Source organism: Cebus imitator, unplaced genomic scaffold (genome assembly GCF_001604975.1).
Source record: "Cebus imitator isolate Cc_AM_T3 unplaced genomic scaffold, Cebus_imitator-1.0 Scaffold106, whole genome shotgun sequence".
In the NCBI taxonomy this organism is placed as follows: domain Eukaryota; kingdom Metazoa; phylum Chordata; class Mammalia; order Primates; family Cebidae; genus Cebus; species Cebus imitator.
In genome coordinates this window covers 3,110,066-3,134,104 of record NW_016107421.1, presented here as the reverse complement: position 1 = coordinate 3,134,104, position 24,039 = coordinate 3,110,066, and the positions used below count along the sequence as shown (strand labels likewise).

At 47.8% G+C, this 24,039-nt stretch overlaps 1 protein-coding gene across 12 annotated transcripts in view; it reads right to left on the bottom strand.

Annotated features, from left to right (window-relative positions):
* Positions 1-24,039, bottom strand: part of AGAP1 (ArfGAP with GTPase domain, ankyrin repeat and PH domain 1) — a 617,831-nt gene that overhangs the window by 52,301 nt on the left and 541,491 nt on the right. For 10 of the 12 annotated variants that reach the window (XM_017537728.2, XM_037741753.1, XM_037741754.1 and 7 more), the window contains 2 exons: positions 23,056-23,146; positions 15,560-15,782 (listed from right to left, as the gene is read on the bottom strand). In XM_017537728.2, coding sequence (XP_017393217.1) covers positions 15,560-15,782; positions 23,056-23,146 — 314 coding nt within the window. Of the gene's footprint in view, positions 1-15,552; positions 15,783-23,055; positions 23,147-24,039 lie in introns of all 12 variants that reach the window. The other 2 variants (XM_037741757.1, XM_037741758.1) reach the window with 1 other exon arrangement.

Genomic DNA, 24,039 nt, shown 5'->3' with positions numbered 1-24,039 from the left:
CTCTTTCCAAGCACCAGAGGTGCTACTGGCATTTTATTTATTTATTTAGTTTTGAGACAGAGTCTCGCTCTGTCACCCAGGCTGGAGTGCATCCCAAGTAGCTGGGATTACAGGTGTGTGTCACTATGCCTGGCTAATTTTTGTATTTTTTTAGTAGAGATGGAGTTTCACCATGTTGGCCAGGCAGGTCTCAAACTCCCGACCTCAGATGATCAACCTGCCTCGGTCTCCCAAAGTGATGGGATTACAGGTGTGAGCCACTGCAGAGCAAATTTTCACTGTGTAGGAGTGTCCTCAGATGCTTTAGTATCTGAGGCTGAGAACCACTGGAGGCATTTGCAGCCATAATTCCATGTTCCTTAGCCACGTTTCTGGCTTCTCTCGGGAGCCTCTGGGTGACGGGTCCACAGGCTAACACTGGGCTTGGTCCAAGTCACTGGGTTACTTATCGGCAAGTCACTTTTCCTGTCTGGGTGTGGTCGTCTCTGATTTTAAACAGTTATCTCCTAATTTCATTAAGATGGCAAGGATCAGCATGAAGACACCGTGGTGCTCTTCAAGGTCCTTGAGGAGAAACTTACAGGTAAGTTATCATGATTATGTATGTGTGCTCCTGGGTCATTTGTATTAGATCATGTACATAAGAGATGCTTTTTATGTGAGTGGACCCCTAAAACTGAGTGATGTGTACTCCAGATAACGTTCGTCTTCCAGACCCCTGGCTGACAAAATTTTCTGTCAGTTATAAATGACATTTAATTATTTGAAGCTTTAATGGTGTTGCCACTGCTGCTCGCCTTTCTGGGCCTCAAGTAATTCTATGAAGAACTCAGACACCTCTGCAGCTGGGAGTGGCTTGGACAGTTTGCCTCTGAAGCCCAGTGACGGCCACAAAGCCAAGACTGGGCAGGTGAGGCGGGGTTTCTGCTACACTGGGTGGCAAGCCTAGCAATCAATCAATCAATCTTGTCAAAGTCACCAGCACAAATGTGTGCAACGTCTATCTTTATTAACATGAAAATAACATCGTCAAGATTTTAAGACTAGAATTGTCTTTTGTGTGTTTTGCGTGTTGTTTAAAGGCCTCGTCATCCTCCCAATGGCCCAAAAAAGAAAACAAAACATTGACACGGATGCTTGTCTTTCCCGCACCCCACATTCACCCTGGTTAAGCGTCCTGAGTACGCCGGGCGCGGTAGCTCATGCCGGTAATCCCAGCACTTTGGGAGGTCAAGGCTGGTGGATCACTTGGTATCTAGAGTTTGAGACCAGCCTGGCCAACAACCCCGTCTCTACTAAATATACAAAAATTAGCCAGGCGTGGTGGCAGGTGCCTGTAAACCCAGGCAGAAGGCTGAGGCAGGAGAATCACTTGAATCTGGGAGGTGGAAGTTACAGTGAGCCGAAATCATGCCTCTGTACTCTAGCCTGGGCAACAGAGTGAGACTCTGTCTCAAAAACAAACAAAACAACAACAGCAAAACAAAAAGCAAAACAAAAACAAAAACAAACAAAAAACCAGTCCTGAGTACACCTGGGCGCAGGAGCTCACACTTGTAATCCCAGTGCTTTGGGAGGCCAGGACAGAAGGATCACTGGAGGCCAGGAGTTTGAAACCAGCCTTGGCAATATGGTGAGATCCCGTCTCTTAAATAAAAAAAATTGCTGGGTATGGAGGCATGTGCCTTTAATCCTAGCTACCTGGGAGGCTGAGTAGGGAAGACTGCTTGAGCCTGGGAGTCTTGGGTTGCAACAAGCTATGATCTTGCCTCTGTATTCCAGCCTGTGTGATAGAGTTAGATTCTGTCTCTAAAAGAAATGAATGAAAATAAGTTACAAAAAAAGAAAAAAATACAAGTCCTGAGTGTGCTCCACATCAGCCTGATTCTGCCCCCCTCGTCTTGCCTCTGGCCATGGCTCCCCTTAGGGAGGTCAGACCTGGGGTGAGTTCTGGCTCCGCCTTCTGCCTGCGCTTGTCCTCCTCTAGGCAGGAATCTGGCTGCAGTGCACAGCCTGCTCAGAGCTCTGCTCCCCAGGCTTGACGGGCAGACACGCTGGCCCTCGCCCTAGACCCAGGCCCCCGCTGCCCAGCATGCGTTCCTGTAACCCTGCACCTTTGCCCTAGCTGCTCTCTTCATGGAACGCCCTGGCCCAACTGTTTTCCTTTGGAAATTCTTTATTATTTATTTATTTTGAAACTGACATAATTCATATGCCATAAAATTCACAACTTAAAAGTATACAACACAGAAGCTTTTAGTATATTTGCAGGGTTGTACAACGATCACTACTATGTAAATCCAGATCATTTTCGCTGTCTCCAAAAGAAGTTTCGCACCCATCAGGCAGTCACTCCCTGTATGCCACTGCCCCTCCCTCCCCTGCACCTGGCAAGCACGCATCTACTTTGCCCTACTGTGGAGGTGCCTGTTTTGGCCACCAGACAGATGGTACAGCGTGTGGCCGTCTGTGTCTGCGTCCTCTCCTTTAGCATCACGTTTTCAAGGTTCACCCACGCTGCAACCTGTATCCCTACGGCTACTTCCCACGGCAGAATCACATTCTGGCGTACGGATAGACCATGTTTTGTTCATCCACAGGGACACCTGGGTTACTTCCGCTTTTTGGTGGATGTTGTTACGAATGATGTTGCTGTGAACACTTGTGTGTACGTTTCTGTGTGGACATGTGTTCTCATGTTTCTTACTTCTAGACCTGGGAGAGGCATGGCTGGGTCATACGGTGACTCTACATACTCTAGGTTTAACTTTCTGAGGAAGTGCCAGACTTTCTTCCCAAGAGGCTGCACCATGGGACATTCCCACCAGCAGCGTCTTTCAGCTCCAGCTTCTCCGCATCTTCACCAACACTGGCCATGGCCGCCCCAGAGCATGCGCAGTGGGGTCTCAAGGGTTTTGGGTATTTCCCTAAATACCCAAATACATCTTTTCATGTATTTGTTGGCCATTTATATATCTTCTTTGGAGAAATGTCTATTTAGATTCCTAGCCCATTTTTATTTTTCACTTATTTTTGAGATGAGGTCTCATTCTGTTATCCAGGCTAGAGCGGAGTGGCGTCATAATGGCTCACTGCAACCTCAAAATCCTGGGCTCAAGAGGTCCTCTCACCTCAGCCTTCCAGGCAGCTGGGACTACAGGTATGCCCCACTGTGCCCAGCTAATTAAATTTTTTTTTTTTGTAGAGGTGAGACCCGCCCCACCTCTACAAAAGATGTTGATCAGGTAGGTCTTGAGCTGCTGGCTTCAAGTGATCCTCCTGCCTCAGCCTCCCCACATGCTGGGTTTATGGGCATGAGCCTCCATGCCCAGCTCTTTGCCCATGTTTACATTGGATTAGCTATCTTCTATCATTGGAGTTGTGTTTTTTTTTCTTTTTTTTTTGAGACGGAGTTTCGCTCGTTACCCAGGCTGGAGTGCAATGGCGCGATCTCGGCTCACCGCAACCTCCGCCTCCTGGGTTCAGGCAATTCTCCTGCCTCAGCCTCCTGAGTCGCTGGGATTACAGGCACGCGCCACCATGCCCAGCTAATTTTTTTGTAGTTTTAGTAGAGATGGGGTTTCACCATGTTGACCAGGATGGTCTCGATCTCTTGACCTCGTGATCCACCCGCCTCGGCCTCCCACAGTGCTGGGATTACAGGCTTGAGCCACCGTGCCCGGCCTGTGTTTTTTTTTCTAATTTATTATTTTTATTATTATTATTTTTTGAGACAGTTTCGCTCTTGTTACCCAGGCTGGAGTGCAATGGCACGATCTTGGCTCACCGCAACTTCCGCCTCCTGGGTTCAGGCAATTCTCCTGCCTCAGCCTTCTGAGTAGCTGGGACTACAGGCAAGCGCCACCATGCCCAGCTAATTTTTTGTATTTTTAGTAGAGATGGGGTTTCACCATGTTGACCAGGATGGTGTCGATCTCTTGACCTCGTGACCCACCTGTCTCGGCCTCCCAAAGTGCTGGGATTATAGGCGTGAGCCACCGCGCCCGGCCCTCTAACTTTTATTTTTTTGAGATGAGGTCTCACTCTGTGGCCCAGGCTGGAGTGCAGTGGTGCAATCATGGCTCACTGCAGCCTTGACCTCCCAGGCTCAAGTGATCCTCCGGAGTAGCTTATCTGTGACCACAGGTGCACGTCACCATGCCTGACTCATGTTTTTTATTTGTTGTAGAGATGGGGTATCCCTACATTGTCCAGGCTGGTCAAACTACTGGGCTCCAGTGATCCTCCTGCCTTGGCCTCCCAAAGTGCTAGGATTACAGGCATGGGCCACCATGCCCAGCTACAACTGTTCTTTATATATTCTGGATACCCAATTAGATATTTAATTTTCAAATGCTTTCACCCATTCTGTGCATTTTTACTTTTTTGACACTGCCCTTTGAAGCACTAAAATTTTTAATTTGGCGGATATTCAATTTACCTATTTTTTCTTTCATGGCTTGTCCTTTAGGTATCATAGCTAAGAAACCACTGCCTAATCCAAAGTCACAAAGATTTATTTCCCATTTTCTTCTACAAGTTTTAGTTTCAGTTTTTATACTGAGGTCTTTGATCAATTTGGAGTTAATTGTGTGTGTGTGTGTGTGTGTGTGTGTGTGTGTGTGTGTGTGTGTGTTGAGATGAAGTCTTACTCTGTCACCCAGGCTGGAGGGCAGTGGTGCAATCTTGGCCCACTGCAAACTCCAACTCTTGGGTTCAAGTGATTCTCCAGCCTCAGCCTCCCAAGTAGCTGGGATTACAGGTGCGTGCCACCATGCCTGGCTAATTTTTGTATTTTTGGTATAGATGGAGTTTCTGGTCTTGAACTCCTGACCTCAAGTGTTCACCTGCCTCAGCCTCCCAAAGTGCTAGGATTACAGGCGTTGGAGTTAATTTTTATATATAGCATTAGATAAGAGTCTAACTTCATTCTTTTGCATGTGAATATCCAGTTGTCCCAGCACCACTTGCTAAAAAAGACTATTCCTTATCCATTGATGAGGAAGATGTCTTGGCATCTTTTCTGGAAATCAACTGACTACAGACGAAGGGGCTTATTTCTGGACTCTCAATTTTACTTCATCGATGTATATGTCAGTTCTTAAACCAGTATCACAGAGTCTTGGATCACCATGGTTTTGTAGTAAGCTCTGAAATCAGAAAGTGTGATATCTCCAACTTTTTAATTCTTTTTTCAAGACTGTTTTGATGTTTGACGGTCTCTTACTGTATCATATGAACTTCAGGATAAACTTGTCAAATTTTTGGAAAAACAAAACAACAAAACAAAAAACAGGCAGCTGAGATTCTGAAAGTGACTGTGCTGAACCTGTACACTGATTTGAAGAGTGTTGCCATCTTAGCAGTAAGAATTCCAACCGATGAACATGATGTCTTTTCGTTTATTTAGGTCTTTAATTTCTTTCAGTGATGCTTTGCAGTTTTCAGTGTACAGGTAATTTACTTCTAAGTACATTACTCTTTTTGATGCTATTTGTAAATGGAATTGTTCTTAATTTTATTTTGATTGTTCATTGCTAGTGTATAAAAATACAATAGAATTACATTTTTTTTTTTTTTTTTGAGATAAGGTCTTGTTACGTTGCCCAGGCTTGTCTTGAACTTCTGGCTTCAAATAATCCTCCAGCCTCAGCCTCCCAAAACACTGGGATTTAAGGCATAAGCCACTGTACCTGGCCTTCTTGATTTTTTAAGAGTCAGAGTTTTGCTCTGTTACCTCGGCTGGAAAGCGGTGTTGGAACTGTGGCCCGCTGCAGCCTTGAAATCCTGGGCTCAAGCAATCCTCCTGCCTGAGCCTCCTGAGTAGATAGGACAATAGGCCTGTACCACCATGGCCAGCTAAGAGTTTTGCATATTGATCTTGTAACCTTCAATCTTGCTTAACTTGTTTCTTGGGGGTTTCTTAGGATTTTCTACATAAAAGATTATGTCATCTACAAATGGAGTTAGTTTTACTTCTTCTTTCTGAATCTGGATTCCTTTGGTTTCTTCTTCTTGCTTAATTCCCTGACTTGAACCTCAAGTATAATGCTGAACACATCTGGTGACACTCTTGTCTTATTCGTGATCTTGGGGGGAAAAGTCTGCAGTATTTCACCATAAAGTACAGTGTCAGCTCTGGGGTTTGTAGAGGTGTCCTTTACCAGGTTCAACAAATTTCCTTTTATTCCTAGTTTGCTGAGTGTTTGTTACCAAGAAAGGGCGTTGGGTTTTGTCAAATGTATTTTCTGCATCCCTTGAAAAGACTTTTTTTTTTCCTCTTTATTCTATTAATGTGGTGTATTACAATGATTTTTTTGTGTTGAACCAACCTTGCCTTCCTCACATTCAATGGCACTTGATCACAGACTGTAATAATCCTCTTGTAGATGTCCTTTGGCTGCAGCATCTGCTGGGATATACTGGATATGCTGGGCCAGACAAGAGTTTGGTAAAGGAAGAAAACAGAAGACCTGGCTGTCAAGAAGTGAGGAATGAAGTCCAGGGACTTGGACTAAGACAGTGAGTTCACAGGCGAGATTGTGGATTTTAATTTTTACTACTTAGGGCAGACAAGAGTGTCTCAAACTTTAATGTGCATAAGAATTACCTAGACAGTTAAAACACACCACTGGAACTTACCCTAGGGATTTGTTTGGGTAGGCTTGGGTGGGGCTCAAGAATATACCTTTCCATGTGATGCTGATGCTGCAATAAACCATCATATAGATACAAAGCAAAATAAACATGGACCACAGGTTTATTCTTTAAAAAGGTTCTATATCAGCAGGCCCTCCACAACCCCTGGGGAGGGTGTGGACCATGTGCCCCTCTCACTGCTAGTATGTATGACCCACGCCTCAAGGCTGATTGTGTCTTCCAGATAAAAAGGGATCCCAGGAAACTTCATAGGTATTATTTTCTTTTAGCACTAACTCTACATAATTAAGTGGGTGGAAAAATGACTAGTCTTTTTTTAGAAATAAGAAATTATCCTGTTTTTAAATTTAAAAGGGCAGAAGATGCTGGCCATGAAACCAGAACCAGGAACGCTATGGCCTGAGATATGGCTCCATATTTCACCATGCAGATAACAGACATGATTGTGAGCGCTCTGCCATACAGGCTTCCCATTCCCAATAGGCAGTGTGGGGTCAGGGACATGAGCAGGGGAGACTTGGGGAGGGGCAGGATGTGGTTATGTGAAACATGGGGGCTCTCACCCTGCACCTGTGTTGGTGGATCTCAGTATTTTACAGTTCTCAGTGCTGTTTTCTGTGGAAGCTCTTAGGATTAGCACTGACAAAAGAGAATTAACACTTTAGAATCATGCCTGTGTGACTGAAAAGGTTGGGTCTGGGCCGGGCACAGTGGCTCACGCCTGTAATGCCAGCACTTTGGGAGGCTGAGGTGGCTGGATCACCTGCAGTCAGGAGTTTCAGACCAGCTTGGCCAACACGGTGAAACCCCATCTCTACTAAAAATACAAAAATTAGCTGGGTATGGTGGCATGTGCCTGTAATCCGAGCTACGTGGGAGGCTAGGGTAGGAGAATAGCTTGAACATGGGAGGAGGAGGTTGCAGTGAGAAGAGATTGCACCACTGCACTCCAGCCTGGGCGACAGAGCGAGACTCCATATCCAAAAAAAAAAAAAAAAAAGTCAGGTTTGCTACATGAATGTAAACTAAAACGGAAGAGGCTTTATGATTACTTATGTTATCATAAAGCTAGTGTACAATGGGAAGACACTGTAGTTACTTTATTATACATAATAAGTTTGCACTACTTATTTAATAAGTCTGACACATGATGGCTACTGAGACAGAAACTGACCAGGAGGGTGTGCTGCCAAACATGTGGGTTCTCTTGATGCCATGACGGACCTCGGGATTTGGCAGCAAAGGAACAGAAGCAGCAGCAGGACTGCAGAGCGCCATCTGGAGTCAGATCCTGGTGCCTGCAGTCTGCCTGGCACTCCCATGTGACCCTGACACACGCCTGAGAATGGGATAATCCAAGCACACAGGGCACTGTGCGCTCCGGGCATGTCTGTGTCTCCCTCCTCTTCTTTACAAAGAAGAAGAAAGAGAAAAGTTCCCTAGAAGACAGAAAATCTCTGGTGCAAAATAACCAAAACACCACTGAAAGACAGGGCCCTCTGAAAAATGCTCGACTGCTGGAGGAATCAAAATAGAGAACATATTTATTGGCCCATGTTAGATAATTCAAGTCTAAAAAGGTTAATCTTCCCATTCCATTCCTTCATATACTCCCACCACAAGCAGACATGGGCTTGAACGTGGCCAGGGCACCCAGGAGCCAGTTGCTGCCTGCTGATGACTTGTATTCTCATCCGCCAGTGGTAGTAAAAATTCTTCAGAATCAGAAACTCCTTAATTGTCATGATGGCCACATTTCAGAACGTAAATGATACGGATTTTCAACCCAAGAGAGCTCTGTGGTAGCAAAGCCGGCTCCCAGCACACACTGGTTTCTTGCAGGATCAAACAAATAACTGGGGTTCGTGTGCGGCAGGCGGCAGGCGGCAGGCGAGACGAAGAGCACCTGGTTCAAAGGCGAACGTAAGTCTAGTTATCCTTTAAAAAGCAGATCCCATTATACTTAACCTCATGGAGAATCTTCTTAGAATCACCTTTCTTATAATTAGAGCCAGTCTTCATGGAGAGCTGGCATGCGTTCCCACCAAGCTCCCTAGCGGAAGTTCACTGGATGCATTGCTGTATCTGTTGTCAACTATAATCTATAGGTATTATTTTAAAGGCACTGTTAACGCACTTCTCATTTGTACATTTTCCTAATTGGCTTAATATTTATAGCAGAATATTTCTGATCCAGGCCCGGAGCTCTAGTAAACTGAAGCATATTTAGCAGTGTGCTAATGAGGACCATCTAGTCACGAGGGCTGGCTAAGTGAGTTATGGCTCTCTCAGTCTGATTCCAAGTTGGGCTTGCTAAGAGAAGTTGCTAAAATATCTTAAGTAAAGGCCGAGGTCCCTGAGCAGCTGCTGCATTTGCAGAGGCGAGGATGTATAAACTTTATTGGTAGTAAATGTCACTCCAGCGAGCAGACGGCGTGCCTGCAAACCCATGGCTCCTCGGAGGCGTCTACCACTGTTGCGGCTTGAGCAGGGGACAGTCCCCGCCTGGACAGGGAAACCGGGAGGGTGGACCCACTCTGTGGCTGGGGCCAGGGCATGCCCGCTGACAGGCATGCCGCGGTGACAGAAATTCACTTTGAGTTGCAATTAGTGGCACTGTCATTTTTGGGGGCTCCTGCCAATTAATTAAGCCTGTCAAATAGAAAAACCACAGCGTTCACATGATAATTTATATTGGAAGAGACGAGCCTCACAGAGCACAGCGGCTTCCTCCACAAACAGAATTCTCCCTCAGAGCACTGAAAGAAACGCAAGAAAACAAGGCACAGAAAACCACACGCAAAAGTGGGCATGTGTGCTCGTGTGGTGGGGGGGGGGGTCTGCACGGGGAAGAAGAAAGTTAAACTGTCCTTGCTGTAATTGTTAACTCTGATCGCCGGAGTAGAAGACAGGCTGATTAAAACTCCAAACGAGCCCCCAGCTCCCTGAACCCTCTGCGTCCGGGATGATAGAATCAGAGGAGTTTATTCATACCATTAAGCCCCAGAGAACTTAATTGAAAGAAGAGCACAGCCCGGACCTTGACAAGCGGGAGGTCACAGTAATTGCTGCCGGACATATTTAACATTAAGATAATCAGGCCATTAATTACCCTTTGGATCATTAAATCAGCCAGTTGCAAAATGAAATTTCTGCCTCTATTACTCACTTGAGAGACCACAGGGGTGGCCTTTAATTTATCAGTGAGCTTGAGATACAAAGGCTGGGGCTGGGGGAGGGCAGGCGGGGAGGGGGTTCCGGGCTCGGCAGTGGCGGCAGGGGCAGGGCATCAATCCGCCATGCTCGGTGATCGTGGCAAATTAACTAGGTAAGATAACCTCCGCTTCCAAAGGCAGGAGCTGGGGGTATGTAAATAGATGAGGGCAGACAGGGAGATCAGAGTCTGCACACCACTTAGCAGGATAATAAAGGAAATCATCCTTGATTATCAGTGCTAATTTGGACACTGCCGGTAGCTTGTTATGCGTGTTCTGAGTAGCATTTAATTAATTCAATTGCTTGTTAATGAGGGAAGTGACATGTGGGGAGCAGATGCCACCCAACTGCAGATGGACTCTGGTCATCGCGGCAAAGTCCTTTTTTCATTTTTGTTTCTCCTTTCCCCCCCCTTCCCATTTTTTTTTTTTTAAATAAAGAAAATAGGAAAAGGTGTCAAGCATAGAGGAACACTCAAAAGAGACAAAACATTGACCTCAGCAGGCCAAGAACTGTTGAAAAATAATAAGATGAGACAATCCTGGGGCTGTGTGGGCAGTCGTGCTCCCCGAGGCCACATTTGGAACAGTGCATCTTTATGCCAGAAATTTGAGCCCGAGATTACTATATTGTGATCTTATGATCAAACCTAACAAGACAAAGACACAGCCAAGTGGTGCTGCTTTTAATATCTCAGAGCTAGCTGTAGGGATCCAATTATTTTCAGTTTGGATACATTTCCCCTTTATCAATATCTCCATGTGCATAAATAAGATGAAAGCGGAGTTCCGGAATCAAAAAGAGACGGAACTCACATCACTGGGCAGACTTGTTCCATCTGGAAGTGTGCGGCCAGTGTCTCCCACGCGCATTTCTGATGTCGGGCCCAAAATCTTCCTGTGGAAGGCGACATCTTTTTATAGGTTAAAGACAAGAAGGGAGTTTAGGCACGGAGGTGAACTTACAAACAATGGGGGGAAGAAAAAGAAAAAGGACGCTAAAAAAGGGAAAGGAGCGCATACTAAATCAGCAAACTCCGTTCCCTTCCAGCTGGCATCAAAGAGGTAATGGGTGACTTCACTTGCGCTCAGAGTTTCTCTCAAGAGCTATTTCAACGGAATTGAAAACACTGTTCTCCACTTCCAGGTTCCTTTGATTACCTGGCCCAAATCAGCAGGCTCCCAAGCCACCATGTAAACAGGCTACCAGCACTGAAATGCAAATAGCAGCAAGTCCCTGCTGGGCCTTGGGGGCCAAATGCCTTGACACCCAGACACAAAGATGGAGATGCGGTGCCATGCAGAGCACGGCGTCTGCCAAGGGGAACGCGGCACCAGAGGGGTCTGCTCCGTCCTGCCAGGAAATCACTTGCACTGCAGCCAATCCCAAATGCTTCTAAGTGCAACGGGGACAGCAATAAAGAAGAAGAACGGGCCAGGGTGCTGCCTGGCAGCCGTGGGAACACCACTGTGCAGCAGCGAGGGAGAGAGGGCGTGCGGATGGGTTCACCGAGATGGCTTTGCTGCTGCAGCAAACGTCAAAGCCCCAGTTTCACTCGTGAACACATGAGGAGTTCCAAGCCCCCGAAGTAAAAAGAGCACCTGACATGTGTTCCGTGATGAGTCCCTGCTTTGACTCATGCACTCACTCAGTCATTCATTCATTCAGGAGACATTCACTCGACTGTTTTAACATCACCTCTGAGCTTATTACTCTTGCCTTTGAAAGGGTCACCCATCAGCTTGGCAACTTCTCCCTACAGTAATACCATGTGCCCCTAACACTGGAACCCAGAGCCCTGCCTGCCTGGCGGACCTCGGCCCAGCTGCTCCGTGCCCTACAACGTGCTATGTTATGGCACCGCACAGACACACCAACAGGGTGTCAAGAAGTCCTGTCCTACCAACAGCTGACTGCTCCCTTCTGAAACCCCTAAAACCTAGTCAGTGTGGTCCACTGTGACCACTTGACCGCTTCAGCATCCCCACTTAAAATCAATATTTTAAGTGTGTGCTTAAATGGCATCAATAGCAATTAGAGAGGGGAATTCTGATTCTACCCCAGATGTAGTTAATTGTTGTGGCATTGATCTGTTCTCTAACACGCTTCTTTCTACAAATTAAACCCCCATTACAGAGGGAGACGAAGGGCGTCCTCTCCCCTCCTGTGACAATAAATTTAATATCGAATGCACTGGGAAAAAATGGCAGTTGTTGCAGAATCCATCCAAAAAGATTTTTTTTTTCTTCCTGGGAGTAATTAAAAGATGCTTTTCTTGACTAATGATTCCCCTGTTTAGGAATGGGAAGTCAATACTGATTCAGCCGCCGTCAGCTTCGATTGATCACGATGCTGCTCAAGTTTGAACGGCAGTTCTCAGGGCGGCAGAGATTCACTGGAACCAATTATAAGCTGTCTGAAGCTGCCCTAATCAGGGGTGTAGGGACATGGAAGAGGCCAGCTGTCCAGGGCGCCTGCTGTCCTAACTGGCCGCATGTCTAGTTGACTCTAGTGTGTGGGGGTTTCTCTGGAGGAAGATCTGTGTGTTCTACTTCCCTCATGGTCTTGAATCTGCGCGTGTGTGTGTGTGTGTGCACGTGTGTGTGTGTGCGTGTGTGTGTGTGTGTGCACGTGTGTGTGTGTGCGTGTGTGTGTGTGTGTTTGGGGGTGGGGGCAGGCGGAACGACGCATTTCTAATTATATTCCACTGTCAGAATGAATCTTCTGAACAAGATGGAATGGACCAGAGCTCCTTGGGAAAACAGATGGGCCCTTTTTCAAAGAATTACGCCGAATATACTGCACGTGGCTTTTCCTTCAACAGAGATAAAAAATTAAAATATTTCTTTTTGGTATTATCTCAGGGCCACATTAAAATAACCTTCCAACTGTTTCTATGAACAATCGTAGGTTCTGCAGAGACCAGGAGTGGTGGAGTGGGGCAGGGGGAGCAGGGGTGTCTTGGAAAGGCAGCATCTTCCCACATCATGGACAGAACTGCGAGTGGAGATTCCCGCCCTGACGTTCAGTTTTGCATTTCGGGTGAGGGGTAGTGCAGGAGGCGGTGAAGGTGGCTGGTGTCTACATTTCGGCTCTGCTATTGGGCTGGTTGTGTTTTGCTTTGGACAGTGTAGGTAAGGCTTTATGCATGGCCATCAGGGCCCTGGCCTTCCAGCTGGAAGGGACAGAGACCTTGCTGGCTGCCTTTAGTCCTCTTGGGAACAGGTGGGACACACAGAACCCATGAACAGATAAACCCCTTCCCTCTCCCCTACCCCCAGACTTCCCAGCCCTGGCTCAGGGACCCTCCCTGCTTCTGCTCTTTGGGCCTCCTCCATCCCCGCTCCTCCTCATTCATGGGAGGTTCCTGTCCCGTGGTGATAGACTTGCCAATATGCACACCTCCCCAGGGCCGTGTGGAGCCTGCATCAACTGAGGACGCTCCCACCCTCCAGCCTACTTCCCACCTGGCCCCTGGCCCTGGCCCTGGGAATCACCCCGTTTCAGAGTCCAGCTCAGATGCCATTTTTGCGGTGACACTTCCCAAATCGCACCTACTGCCGGCACCCTCCCGAGCCCTGGCATCCTCAGGGGACCTGAGAATGTTCACCAATCACTGGTGAGCTGCAGTCATCACTTACGGTTTCTTTTCTATGAGAAAGTGCTCAATGATTATTTGCGGATTTTCGCTGAAAACAAAACTCCCCAGGAAAATTACTACGGGCACAAAGAAACATTCAGTTCTCATATGTGTTAATCTTCTTAGGCGCAAAGGACATTTAGAAATTCTAGAGTTACCTTTAGCCACGGCAGGGAGCTACGTCACCAACACCACAGTCTTGGAGAGGAACTACAACTTGGCACTGCTCTTTAAGGAAAGCCAGTGTGACCAAAGAAAAGATGGGACTTAACTGCCACCACTGCGCTTGTGAGAAAGCAAGTCTCTGAAATCGTCTCTAAAATATAATGATATGATGCATATAACACTGGGAAAAGAAGATTGAGCTGTACATTCAAGAACTTAATTCAGGGACCCAAATGAGAACTATAAAATACCTATGCACACGCAGTCTTCATATACAAATGAAGATGAAGTCATATTTTTCAGTTAAAAATGATCCTATATCTTTGTTTCTAATAATTCTAAGTAGTTTCTAAATTTTAATGGATGCATAAACTTTTCTAATAATTCATGACATTAAAAATAATGTGCTGCTTCTACCTATAAACAGTAAGTGCATACAGTTAGTTTTTTCCAGCTTATTTCAATGTTTTCACATTCGTACATTAAACTCAACCCAATTTCCAATCACTGTTCATTTTCAGACCCAACTTTCCTCCAATGTTATATTTATGACAAAAACCAGATATTAAAGCATGAATTAATCTTTTAAGCATGTTCACAGTTGATGACCCAGCTGATTTCTATGGTAGTGTTAAAAAAAATCGAGAAAAATAATTTTTAAAGTGCATAATTTCTCCAGTTCGTAAGAAACTTACGCACGTTTACACTATAACTCACAAAGCGCTCCTGTATCAAAACCATGCAGTTTTAAACAAATACCTTCTTTGCGCCTTTCCTGTCCCCCACACTACACAAAATCCCAAATATGGAGACCAAGATGAATAACACACCAGCTTCATTCTCTCCAGTGAGCCAAAGGTGGCACCACAAATTCATTTTTCAGTGCTAATGAATTGAAGTCCACCAGCCCTTCTCACGTTATGACTGCTCAGCAGAAGCCGGTTTCTGTGGCTGAACCACAGATTACCACTTGAACTTTCATTTTATCTGATCAGCAGCAAAACAAATCAGAGGAACCTCAAGAGTACCAGCAAGGGGAGACCTCTCCTCTCCCTTCATCTCTTTAGACACCTGAGAGGCAAACAGTGAGAGCGAACCTCAAACCCCGCCCTCCTACGAGGGGGAATCACACGGCACCTGAGCGACGCTGGAAGCCACGTGCTTTAGGCAAGTACTGAGATGCCACGCTCCAGTCTGCCTCCATGCCACACGCCTTCTCAGAAGACATGCCATTTTATCACCTCTTAGGAACATTAAATATGCATGTGTACTCAAAAACGGTTTATAATAGCTGTAAATGAAAAATGAGAAACTAAATGGCCTCAAAATAAATGCGTTTTTTACACTGGGTAACAATTAACATTAATGAGGAGTTACACCATACATTATGCTAAACTTGGTTGACTATATATGTTAGAAATATATTTTAGAAAATAAAATATATTTTGTTAACATAAAAATAACTTTTGTGTGTGTGTGGGGCAGCGGAGTGGGGGGACTGACACAGCAGATGCTTATCAAAGATAAAAGAATAACAATTAAAGAATCAAACATTCATAATTAGTGTTAACAGCACAGCTTATGCCTATTACAAATGTATTAATTAAAGTAATATATTCATAAGGTTAGAGGCTTAATACATTTCTAAGAGGGGGAGAGAAGTCTCCAAGGCTCAAAAACCAACATAAAAAATTAAGGGGTGTGAATTATCCACATCTGCTTAAGACCAACTTGAAACACAGACATTCCTGTGCCGGATGAATGGAAATTCCTACAGGCTGTCAGGGTCTTCCCAGCTGTGGCTGTCATGACGATCACTTCCAGTTGCCTAACAATGGGCACACGTGTCTGGAGCCACGCGTCTACCCCACTTCCTACCTTGTGGAGTCTACGGAGGGCTTCGTCCGCCCCTGGCTGCCCTCTTCCCAGACGCTGTTGGCTAGCTCGTTCCCGATGGACGACATCACCTTGATGAGCTCGACTGGCCAGTCATCTAGGTCCAGAGATCGCACTCGGGAAAGGTGGGTGCCAAGATTCCGGTGGATCCCTGAGCACTCGATGCACATGAGGGCTCCCAAGTTCAAACTGGCCCAGTTAGGATCTGGGGGAAGAGGAAGAGAATGCTAAACGCAACCAGACATCATCTCTCGTTCCAAGTGTTCTTGGAAGCATGAGGCCGCGCATCAGGCAAACTTCACAGCAACAGGCTCATCCTAGAATCACATCCGCGGCTTGAAAATGCTCCTGAGCCAGGGCCCAGGCCTGTTTTAGGTGTCTCAAATGCCTGGCAGTGGGTAGCAGCTTCAGAACACATTTGGCTTAAGCCAAAGGCTTGGGATTTCTCACGCAATCAAGAACTGAAAGCGTTGGTTTGGATAGAAAAGATGCCCTTTCCCATAGGTCACAGCAGCATTCACCTTGAGGGGTCTGACCCGCGTGGGAAAAACACGTGTCTCTCGGCATCCACTGTGGCCAGCTGCTGCCGAGACGGAAGGAAAAGTGGTGCCGAGGGGCAGCTGGGGGACACCGTGACTCTGGTCAATCCCTCACTGCCACCTCTGTAGCCACCGGCATATCAGAGTCTACAGTAGGTACACAACGGGCATGCTTGCAAATTTCAAAGAGGAGGGAGAAAGGACATGACAGTGAAGAAAGATCGTTTTCAGTTATCTTATTTAACTACAGCTGCTGCAGCGACTGCTCTGCAGGCAAGTTGGTAGGCAGGGGTCTTTGGTTAGGTTCACGCAGCGCAACCAGTGCTGACTTGCGGAATGAATGGTGATGCCTGTCAAACTTGGCCAAACACTAGTGCCAGGATTGTGCAGGACAACCAACCAGTTCAGACGGCAGCACTGGGACCCCAGAGCCGGATCACTCACTGCGTGAAGCTGGCTGGCATCATCAGAAGACCAGGAAATCAGGCCGAGGTTGACTTAATGCTAGACTCTACAGCTGATTGGAAGAGATAGGGTTGACCTTGACAGTCAACGACTTTCACCACTGTACATGGATACAGCTTACTCACCTGGGAATAGGCAATGTTTGCTCTGGGCATACTTGAAGAGTCAACAAAAGACCAGGTAGCTCAGGTCACATTTGACTCACGGGGGAGACATCCTTTTTTTTTTTTTTTTTTTTTTTTGAGTCGGAGTTTCGCTCTTGTTACCCAGGCTGGAGTGCAATGGCACAATCTCGGCTCACCGCAACCTCCGCCTCCTGNCAGGCTGGAGTGCAATGGCACAATCTCGGCTCACCGCAACCTCCGCCTCCTGGGTTCAGGCAATTCTCCTGCCTCAGCCTCCTGAGTAGCTGGGATTACAGGCACGCGCCACCATGCCCGGCTAATTTTTTGTATTTTTAGTAGAGACAGGGTTTCACCATTTTGACCAGGACGGTCTCGATCTCTTGACCTCGTGATCCACCAGTGACCAGCAATAGCCTTGCGCAAGTTGATCAGAAGTCAGAAAACCACCCATTTAACAGGAAGGTGGCGATAGATACCACCAGACATGCAGGAAGAGGCCAGGTGCAGTGTCTCACACCTGTAATCCCAGCACTTTGGGAGGCCAAAGTGGGTGGATCACCTGAGGTCAGGAGTTTGAGACCAACCTGGCCAGCATGGTGAAATCCCGTCTCTACAAAATTACAAAAAATTAGCCAGACATGGTGGCAGGTGCCTGTAATCCCAGCTACTTGGGAGGCTGAGGCAGGAGAATCGCTTGAACTTGAGGCAGAGGTTGCAGTGAGCTGAGATGGTGCCACTGCTCTCCAGTCTAGGCAACAAAGCAAGACTCCTTCTCAAAAAACCAAAGAAAGAAATCTGAGAGAGGTCTATGACCTCAGAGAGGTTCCGACTGGGAAGGGGAAACTTATATATCAAATGGAAAACAAACAAACAAACAAAAAACCAAGCAGAAGAGAACAGAGACATTCAGAGACTCAATGCTGAAAAATGCAGTTCGCACCAATGAGCAGGTGGCAGGGGAAGGAAGAGGGCAGCGGGGACAGGAAGGATAGCCACATGGAAGAGGCCCTGGCCTGGGGATGTGGAGGGTGGAGATGTGGCACACAGCTGGCGTGGACCCCTCCTCGCTGTGGCTCTCCCTTTGTGTCTGCACAGCCTACCTCCCCGCTGGCCCCCTCTGCTTAGAGACAGGTAAGGCTGGGGCTGACTGAGGGCAGGGCCTCGCCTCCGCTCCAGCAGAGTAGAATGACTCATCAGCAAGGGTTAGTATCTGAGCATCATCACTGCCATTTCCTTGGAAGACATCTTAAAGCCAGCTGGGACGCTTTGCTGTCTCGGCCGGGTGGGGAAGCTTGGCCTGTGGCTGATCCCAGCCTCCTGGCCTGGCCTCAGACCTCGGAGCTCTACTGCCCCCGACCTGGCTTCAGGTACTGCTTTCAGGCGTGGTGGCCCCACAGCCCCAGGCCTGCCCTGCTTGCTTTCCAGGTCCCCACACCTCTGTACGTGCCCCCTGCCAGCACAGCCTTTCCACCTTTGTCCTCTGCAAGCCTCTCGCTCTCCAGCCTCAGCTCGCCTCCTGAGAAATGAGGCTAACAATTTCCCTCAAGGGGCTGACGGAAGGATTAGAAGCTATGAGGCACTTAGCGCGGTGACTGCCCCATAGGAAGCACAGTGTTAGGTGTTGGCTGTAATTACATCTGTTCCTTCACGTATTCAACCAGTATTAACACACTGGCTTCTGGGGATACGGCAGTGAACAAAACGGAGAAAAATCCCTGCTCACAGAAATGTAGGACATAGAGTCTATGGGGACAGACCAACCAGGAAGTAATAAAAAAACCTGGCCCGGCACGGTGGCTCACGTCTATAATCCCAGCACTTTGGGAGGCCAGTGGGGGAGGATCACCCAAGGCCTGGAGTTTAAGACCAGCCTGGGCAACATAGGAGACTACATCTCTACAAAAATTATAAAAATCGGCCGGGTGTGGTGGCATGCATCTGCAGTCACAGCTACTCAGGAGTCTGAGGTGGGAGGAGCTGGAGTCTGGGAGTTTGAGGCTGCAGCGAGCCATAATTGCCCCGCTGCACTCCATCCCTGGCTATAGGGCGAGACCCTATCTCAACCCACCCGCTGCTCCTGCCCAAACCAGCAGAGAGCTAAGAAAACCGTGTGATATGCCGGACCTAGGAAGCCCCCAGGGCGGGACAGCAGGGAGTAGGGATGTGTGTGTGTGTGATTTCAAACCTGGTGGTCAGGGAAGGCCTAAGAGGCAACAGTGGGCAGAGATCCGAAGCTGCGGGAAGATGGTTCTACTTGTGTGCCAAGCTGGAGGCAGGAGAACCTGGATGTGCTCCTGCCGCAGGCTGTGTGGGGATATCTGGCGGTAGTGGTGGGTGTCAGTCCCCTCCTGTGCATAGGCCTGGAGTCCACAAAGGGAAATAAGACATCAGAAAGGCCCAGGAGAGAGAGGCAGCTGTGAGGTCCACACAGCAGGGTGGGAGAAGGAGGGGGCAGCGCACAGTCAGCTCTGACCAGGGCTTCATGGGAGACATGGATGAGCAGACAGAAATAAGCAGAAAGGCTGGGCTGCCGGGCCAGGTGCGGTGGCTCACGACTGTAATCCCAGCACTTTGGGAGGCCAAGACGGGTGGATCACAAGGTCAGGAGTTTGAGACCAGCCTGACCAACATGGTGAAACCCTGTCTCTTCTAAAAATATAAAAATTAGCCAGGCGTGGTGGTGCATGCCTATAATCCCAGCTACTCAGTAAGGTGAGGCAAGAGAATTACTTGAATCCGAGAGGCGGAGGTTGCAGTGAGCCAAGATTGTGCCACTGCACTCCAGCCTGGGACACAGGGAGACTCTGTCTCATAAAAAAGCAAAAAAAGAAGGCTGGGCTGCCTCTCAGGGCCTGTCCATGAAGGTCAGACTTGTTGGTGAGAGCCACTGAGGGTCCCAAGCTCCAGCATTCTCAAGGGCCCTCAGGTAGAGATTCTCTTTGGCATGTTCCTGGCAGAAGGCTGGCAACAGGTGTCCTAAACCCCGACTGTCCATTGGGTCTGGGACACGCTGGGTTGGGCCGTGCTGAACGCTATCTTCAGGGCAGGACTTCCCGGAAGCACAGGTCACAACTTCCTGGGAGGCAGATGTTAAGTTTCCCAAATTCACTGGCTCTCAGAATCCCTTTAGAGACAGGCACCCCCGAAGCTCCAGAAGCTCAGTGTCCAGTCTGGAAACAGTGTTCTGGGATGTGCTCAGGGTACAGACAGAGGGGGCTCCTGGTGGTCTAGGGTATTCTCTGCAAGAACCGGGAGCCAGGAAGCTGTTACCACAACTCCAAATTCCACGTTGCACACAAATCCCCAAGCCTCAAAAGACGTACCATTCAGACAAATGGTGCTAACTCTGCAGAGAGAAGGCTTACAGATCTTTCCCCTGAACACCTTAAATATTCCTTAGGTTCATCTAGACTCAATGGCCTACCCCTTTTTCATTTTACAACACACTAGGAAGTTTCTTCATCTTAATTAAGACTTTTTTTTTTTTTTCTCAAGATCAAGTCTCACTCTGTCGCCCAGCCTGGAGTGCAATGACGTGATCTCGGCTCACTGCAACCTCCGCCTCCTGAGTTCAAGCAATTCTCCTGCCTCAGCCTCCCGAGTAGCTGAGATTATGGCGCCCACCATCATGTCTGGCTAATTTTTGTATTTTTAGTAGAGATGGGGTTTCACCATGTTGGGCAGGCTGGTCTCGAACTCCTGACCTCAGGTGACCCACCCACCTCGGCCTCCCAAAGTGCTGGGGTTACAGGGATGAGCCACCATGCCCGGCCTCAATTAAGTCTTTTTCCATGATTTTTAAAGGTAGCTATGGGAAGACATTACCATGAACTGCTCTTCAATTGTTAAACATTTGGGATGCTTAGATTTTTTGCCATACAAAGCACTGTGATGAACATCTGGAAACACAGACCTCTGTGCCCGCCTTGCTCAATCCCAGCGGTTTAGTTCCTGGAGTACACGCTGGAGTCAAGGGCATCCACTCTTCAAAAGCTTTTTAGATACGTTGTCAAAAGGAGGTGTTTATATTTGATTTCTATACGTTGTCAAAAGGAGGTGAAACATAAACACCTCCTTTTGACAATATATCTAAAAAGCTTTTGAAGTGTGGGCACTGTACCTATCCCAGTACTTTCACCAAAATTGTGTGTTTTTACTTAACAAATCCTTGTCTGTGCCACTTGTGCCCTTCATCTGAGCACTTCCAGTCTTCTCAAGGCCCTTGTTCTTGAGAAAACACAGCAGGCTGGCCAAGAGCTTGGTCTGAATTCTGCTATGGGATTTGCTATTTCTGTGACCTCATTGGTCACAGAATGACCTAACCCTTCAGCCTCCTCAATTCCTCCCCTTTAAGTGGGGCCCACAGGAGACCCAAGTATTAGGGTTGCAGGAATGAATAGACAGTGCGTGCAAGGGTTTGTCGCGGGCCTGACACAGACCACGCGTTTAGCAAATGCATGCGTGGTACCGCTCCTTTCTCCTGAATTGTCAAACTCTGCCTTGTCCCTCTGTCCCTGTCTACCTGCTCAGGTGGTCTTGCTCCGAACAAACTGGCCCCCATCTCCCCCGCACTGGCCTCCCTTTTGCACCCCCATCTGCACTCACATGCATAAGCTCATCTCAGAAAGGACCTGTGACCTCCAATTTGACACGTGTCAAACTACTGACATTTTCCTTAATGGATGTTCTCATACTGCTCAGATTTGTGGTTTTAAAAAAAGTTCTTACTTTTAAAACTTTTTGATAAAAGCACTTCAAATAACTGCTTCTCACTTCGAACTTCATTTCACCACATGGTTGAAAGTAAAACTTAAAAATTCAAACATAAGGAGATACTTTAAAGGAGTACTTCAACAGACCTGGAGAAGAACCCCTTCCCTCACCTGCAGGACGGGCTTCATCTCTCCCCTGGCTGCTATGCCGGTGAGTGGACTCTCAGAGGGGCGCTTCCCTTCCCTTTTGTCTGGAGCAGTCCTGGGCTCCCGTCTCCCTTTGCGGCTGAGCCAACCCTGGCTGGCCTCCTCCCGGCTTTGCCTCTCTATTCCAGTCTATTCAGAATGGTCTGGCCACATCCGTCTCCCCAAGTGCAGCCCAGGGTCCATCTCCTTCCTGCTCTAAAACTCCAATGATGTCCCTCTGCTTACAAATGAAGAACAAAGCTGGACACTTTCACCTAGCACTCACACTCCAATTGGCTTCTACCAGCTTTCCAGCCCAAACAGCACCTCTGATCCTAAAGCGACCCAGAGAAGCTCTCCTCGAGCCGCCCCCTTGCTCGCAGTGATTCCTTCAGCCCCTTCCCTGTACAAGCCCTGCCCATCTCCAGAGCCTCGCTAGCACGGCAGCTCCTGCGTGAGTGGCAAGGCCGCCGTGTGCCCCTAATGGCTCTCCCAGAGCTTAGCTCTGTGGTCAGCAGGTCAGTGCCTTGCCCAGTATGTTTCAGGCTTCAGGATGGCAGGACCCACCACGTCATGCATGTTTCACTCCTGGGCAGCACCCGGCCTGGTACAAGCACCTCTTCCCCTGTTTGAACTGGACTTCCTTCTCTTCACAACACTACTTAACAAAACAATTTCAATGGAAGAAGTTTCCTGAACATCTCCAATACTGTCCTCTTGGCTGGGGCTGCAACATGACAAACAAGTCCCCACCCTCAAGACTATGAACAACAAAATGGCTTTTTCAAAGGGAAAAGAATAGCATGGATTACACGACTGACGCATGAAATAAAACTGGGTTACTCTACGGCACCAAGCAGTAATTACAACTTCTACCAATTCACTCAGAGGCTTTAGAGGGTAATAAATTTAAGCCCCCCTCCCCCCTCAAAAAAAGACAGCAAAACCCAGGACACATGATTGTGACATTAAAAACACAATATCCAGAAATCTCTGGGCAGGAATGAACCAATTACATTCTATTTTGATGGAAAAAAAAATTAGTAAGTGATCACTGATTAGGCAAAAAGTCAGCCACCATGCCTGGCTGATTTTTGATGTTTCGTAGAGATGGGGCTTCTCTGGGTCGCCCAGGCTGGTCTTGAACTCCCAGGCTTCCTAGATTTGGCACAGGCTGGGGGTGTGGAGCAGAATCCCGTGCACTCCTGGTGTGACTGTTGTTCACCAGATGCCCAAGACGCAGGAAAGACGCACAGCAACGCTCCCTGCAGCCAGGGGCGAGCTTGTGTGGAAGGCTGTGTTCAGCACAAATCCAGAGTATTTCAGTTCTCTAAAAGCAGTTACCCTTATCTGCCAAACAGGGCAGATGCCTGTCCCCTGCCACCTGGGCCTAGTGGGACCACGTGGTCTCCAGCTGCAGAGCGCCAGCCCCTGCTGCCGCGCACACTTACTCGGGGTCTCGCAGTCCACACAGTGGGAGTTCCCGCGCATGTTCCGGATCGACTGCAGGGCCATGGCCTCACTCTGGCTCGTCAGCCGGGACTGGTACGAAGGAAGACACAAATACAAGGTGTGAGCACCCCGGGAGAAACATACATGACTGGTAACGTCAGGGAAAGATCAAACAGACTGGGAACAAATGTAGGATGAGGGTAATTTCCAATCAGTCCTGTTCTGACGTCTTTGGTAAAGAGCGTAACTGAAGGAGAAATTACCATGTGAGGGTCGTCACATTTTAGCACTCATCAGCTGAGATGCACTCTGCCAGAAATGAGCAAAGGGGAAAGTTCTGGATCATCTGTGAATCAATATGGACCATGATCACCTGGATAAGGTAACTGGGTAACCTTCTGGGCAGTAGCCACGTTACTTGGTATGAAGAATGAGAAAGAAATATGTTTTTAAGGCCAGGGTCTTCATCAGCGCTGTAAGAGCTATCTCATGGTTCCTTGTCAGTAAACCCTATCCATACCACACGACACCCTGGGAGATGCACCTGTCATCTGAAGACTCTCAGTTGCCACAGTGACAAAGCCACTCGCCAGGGTGGGGGCAGGGAGAAACCTGAGTATAGCTGGGGTTGTTATTCTTAACCTTACACTTGATGACTTATTTAGTATTATTATTTTTTAAGCCAGAATCTTTGTTGCTGAGGCTGGCGTGTAGCAGTACAATCATAGCTCACTGCAGCCTTGAACTCCTGGGCTCAAGTGATCCTTCTGCCTCCCAAAATGTTGAGATTATACGTGTGAGCCGCTGTGCCTGGCTCTATGGTCTTCTTTAAAAAGGATTTAAAGGCCGGGTGTGGTGGCTGACACCTGTAATCCAAGCACTTTGGGAGGCCGAGGCGGGTGGATCACAAGGTCAGGAGTTTGAGACCAGCCTGGCCAAGATGGTGAAACCTCGTCTCTACTAAAAATACAAAAATTAGCCGG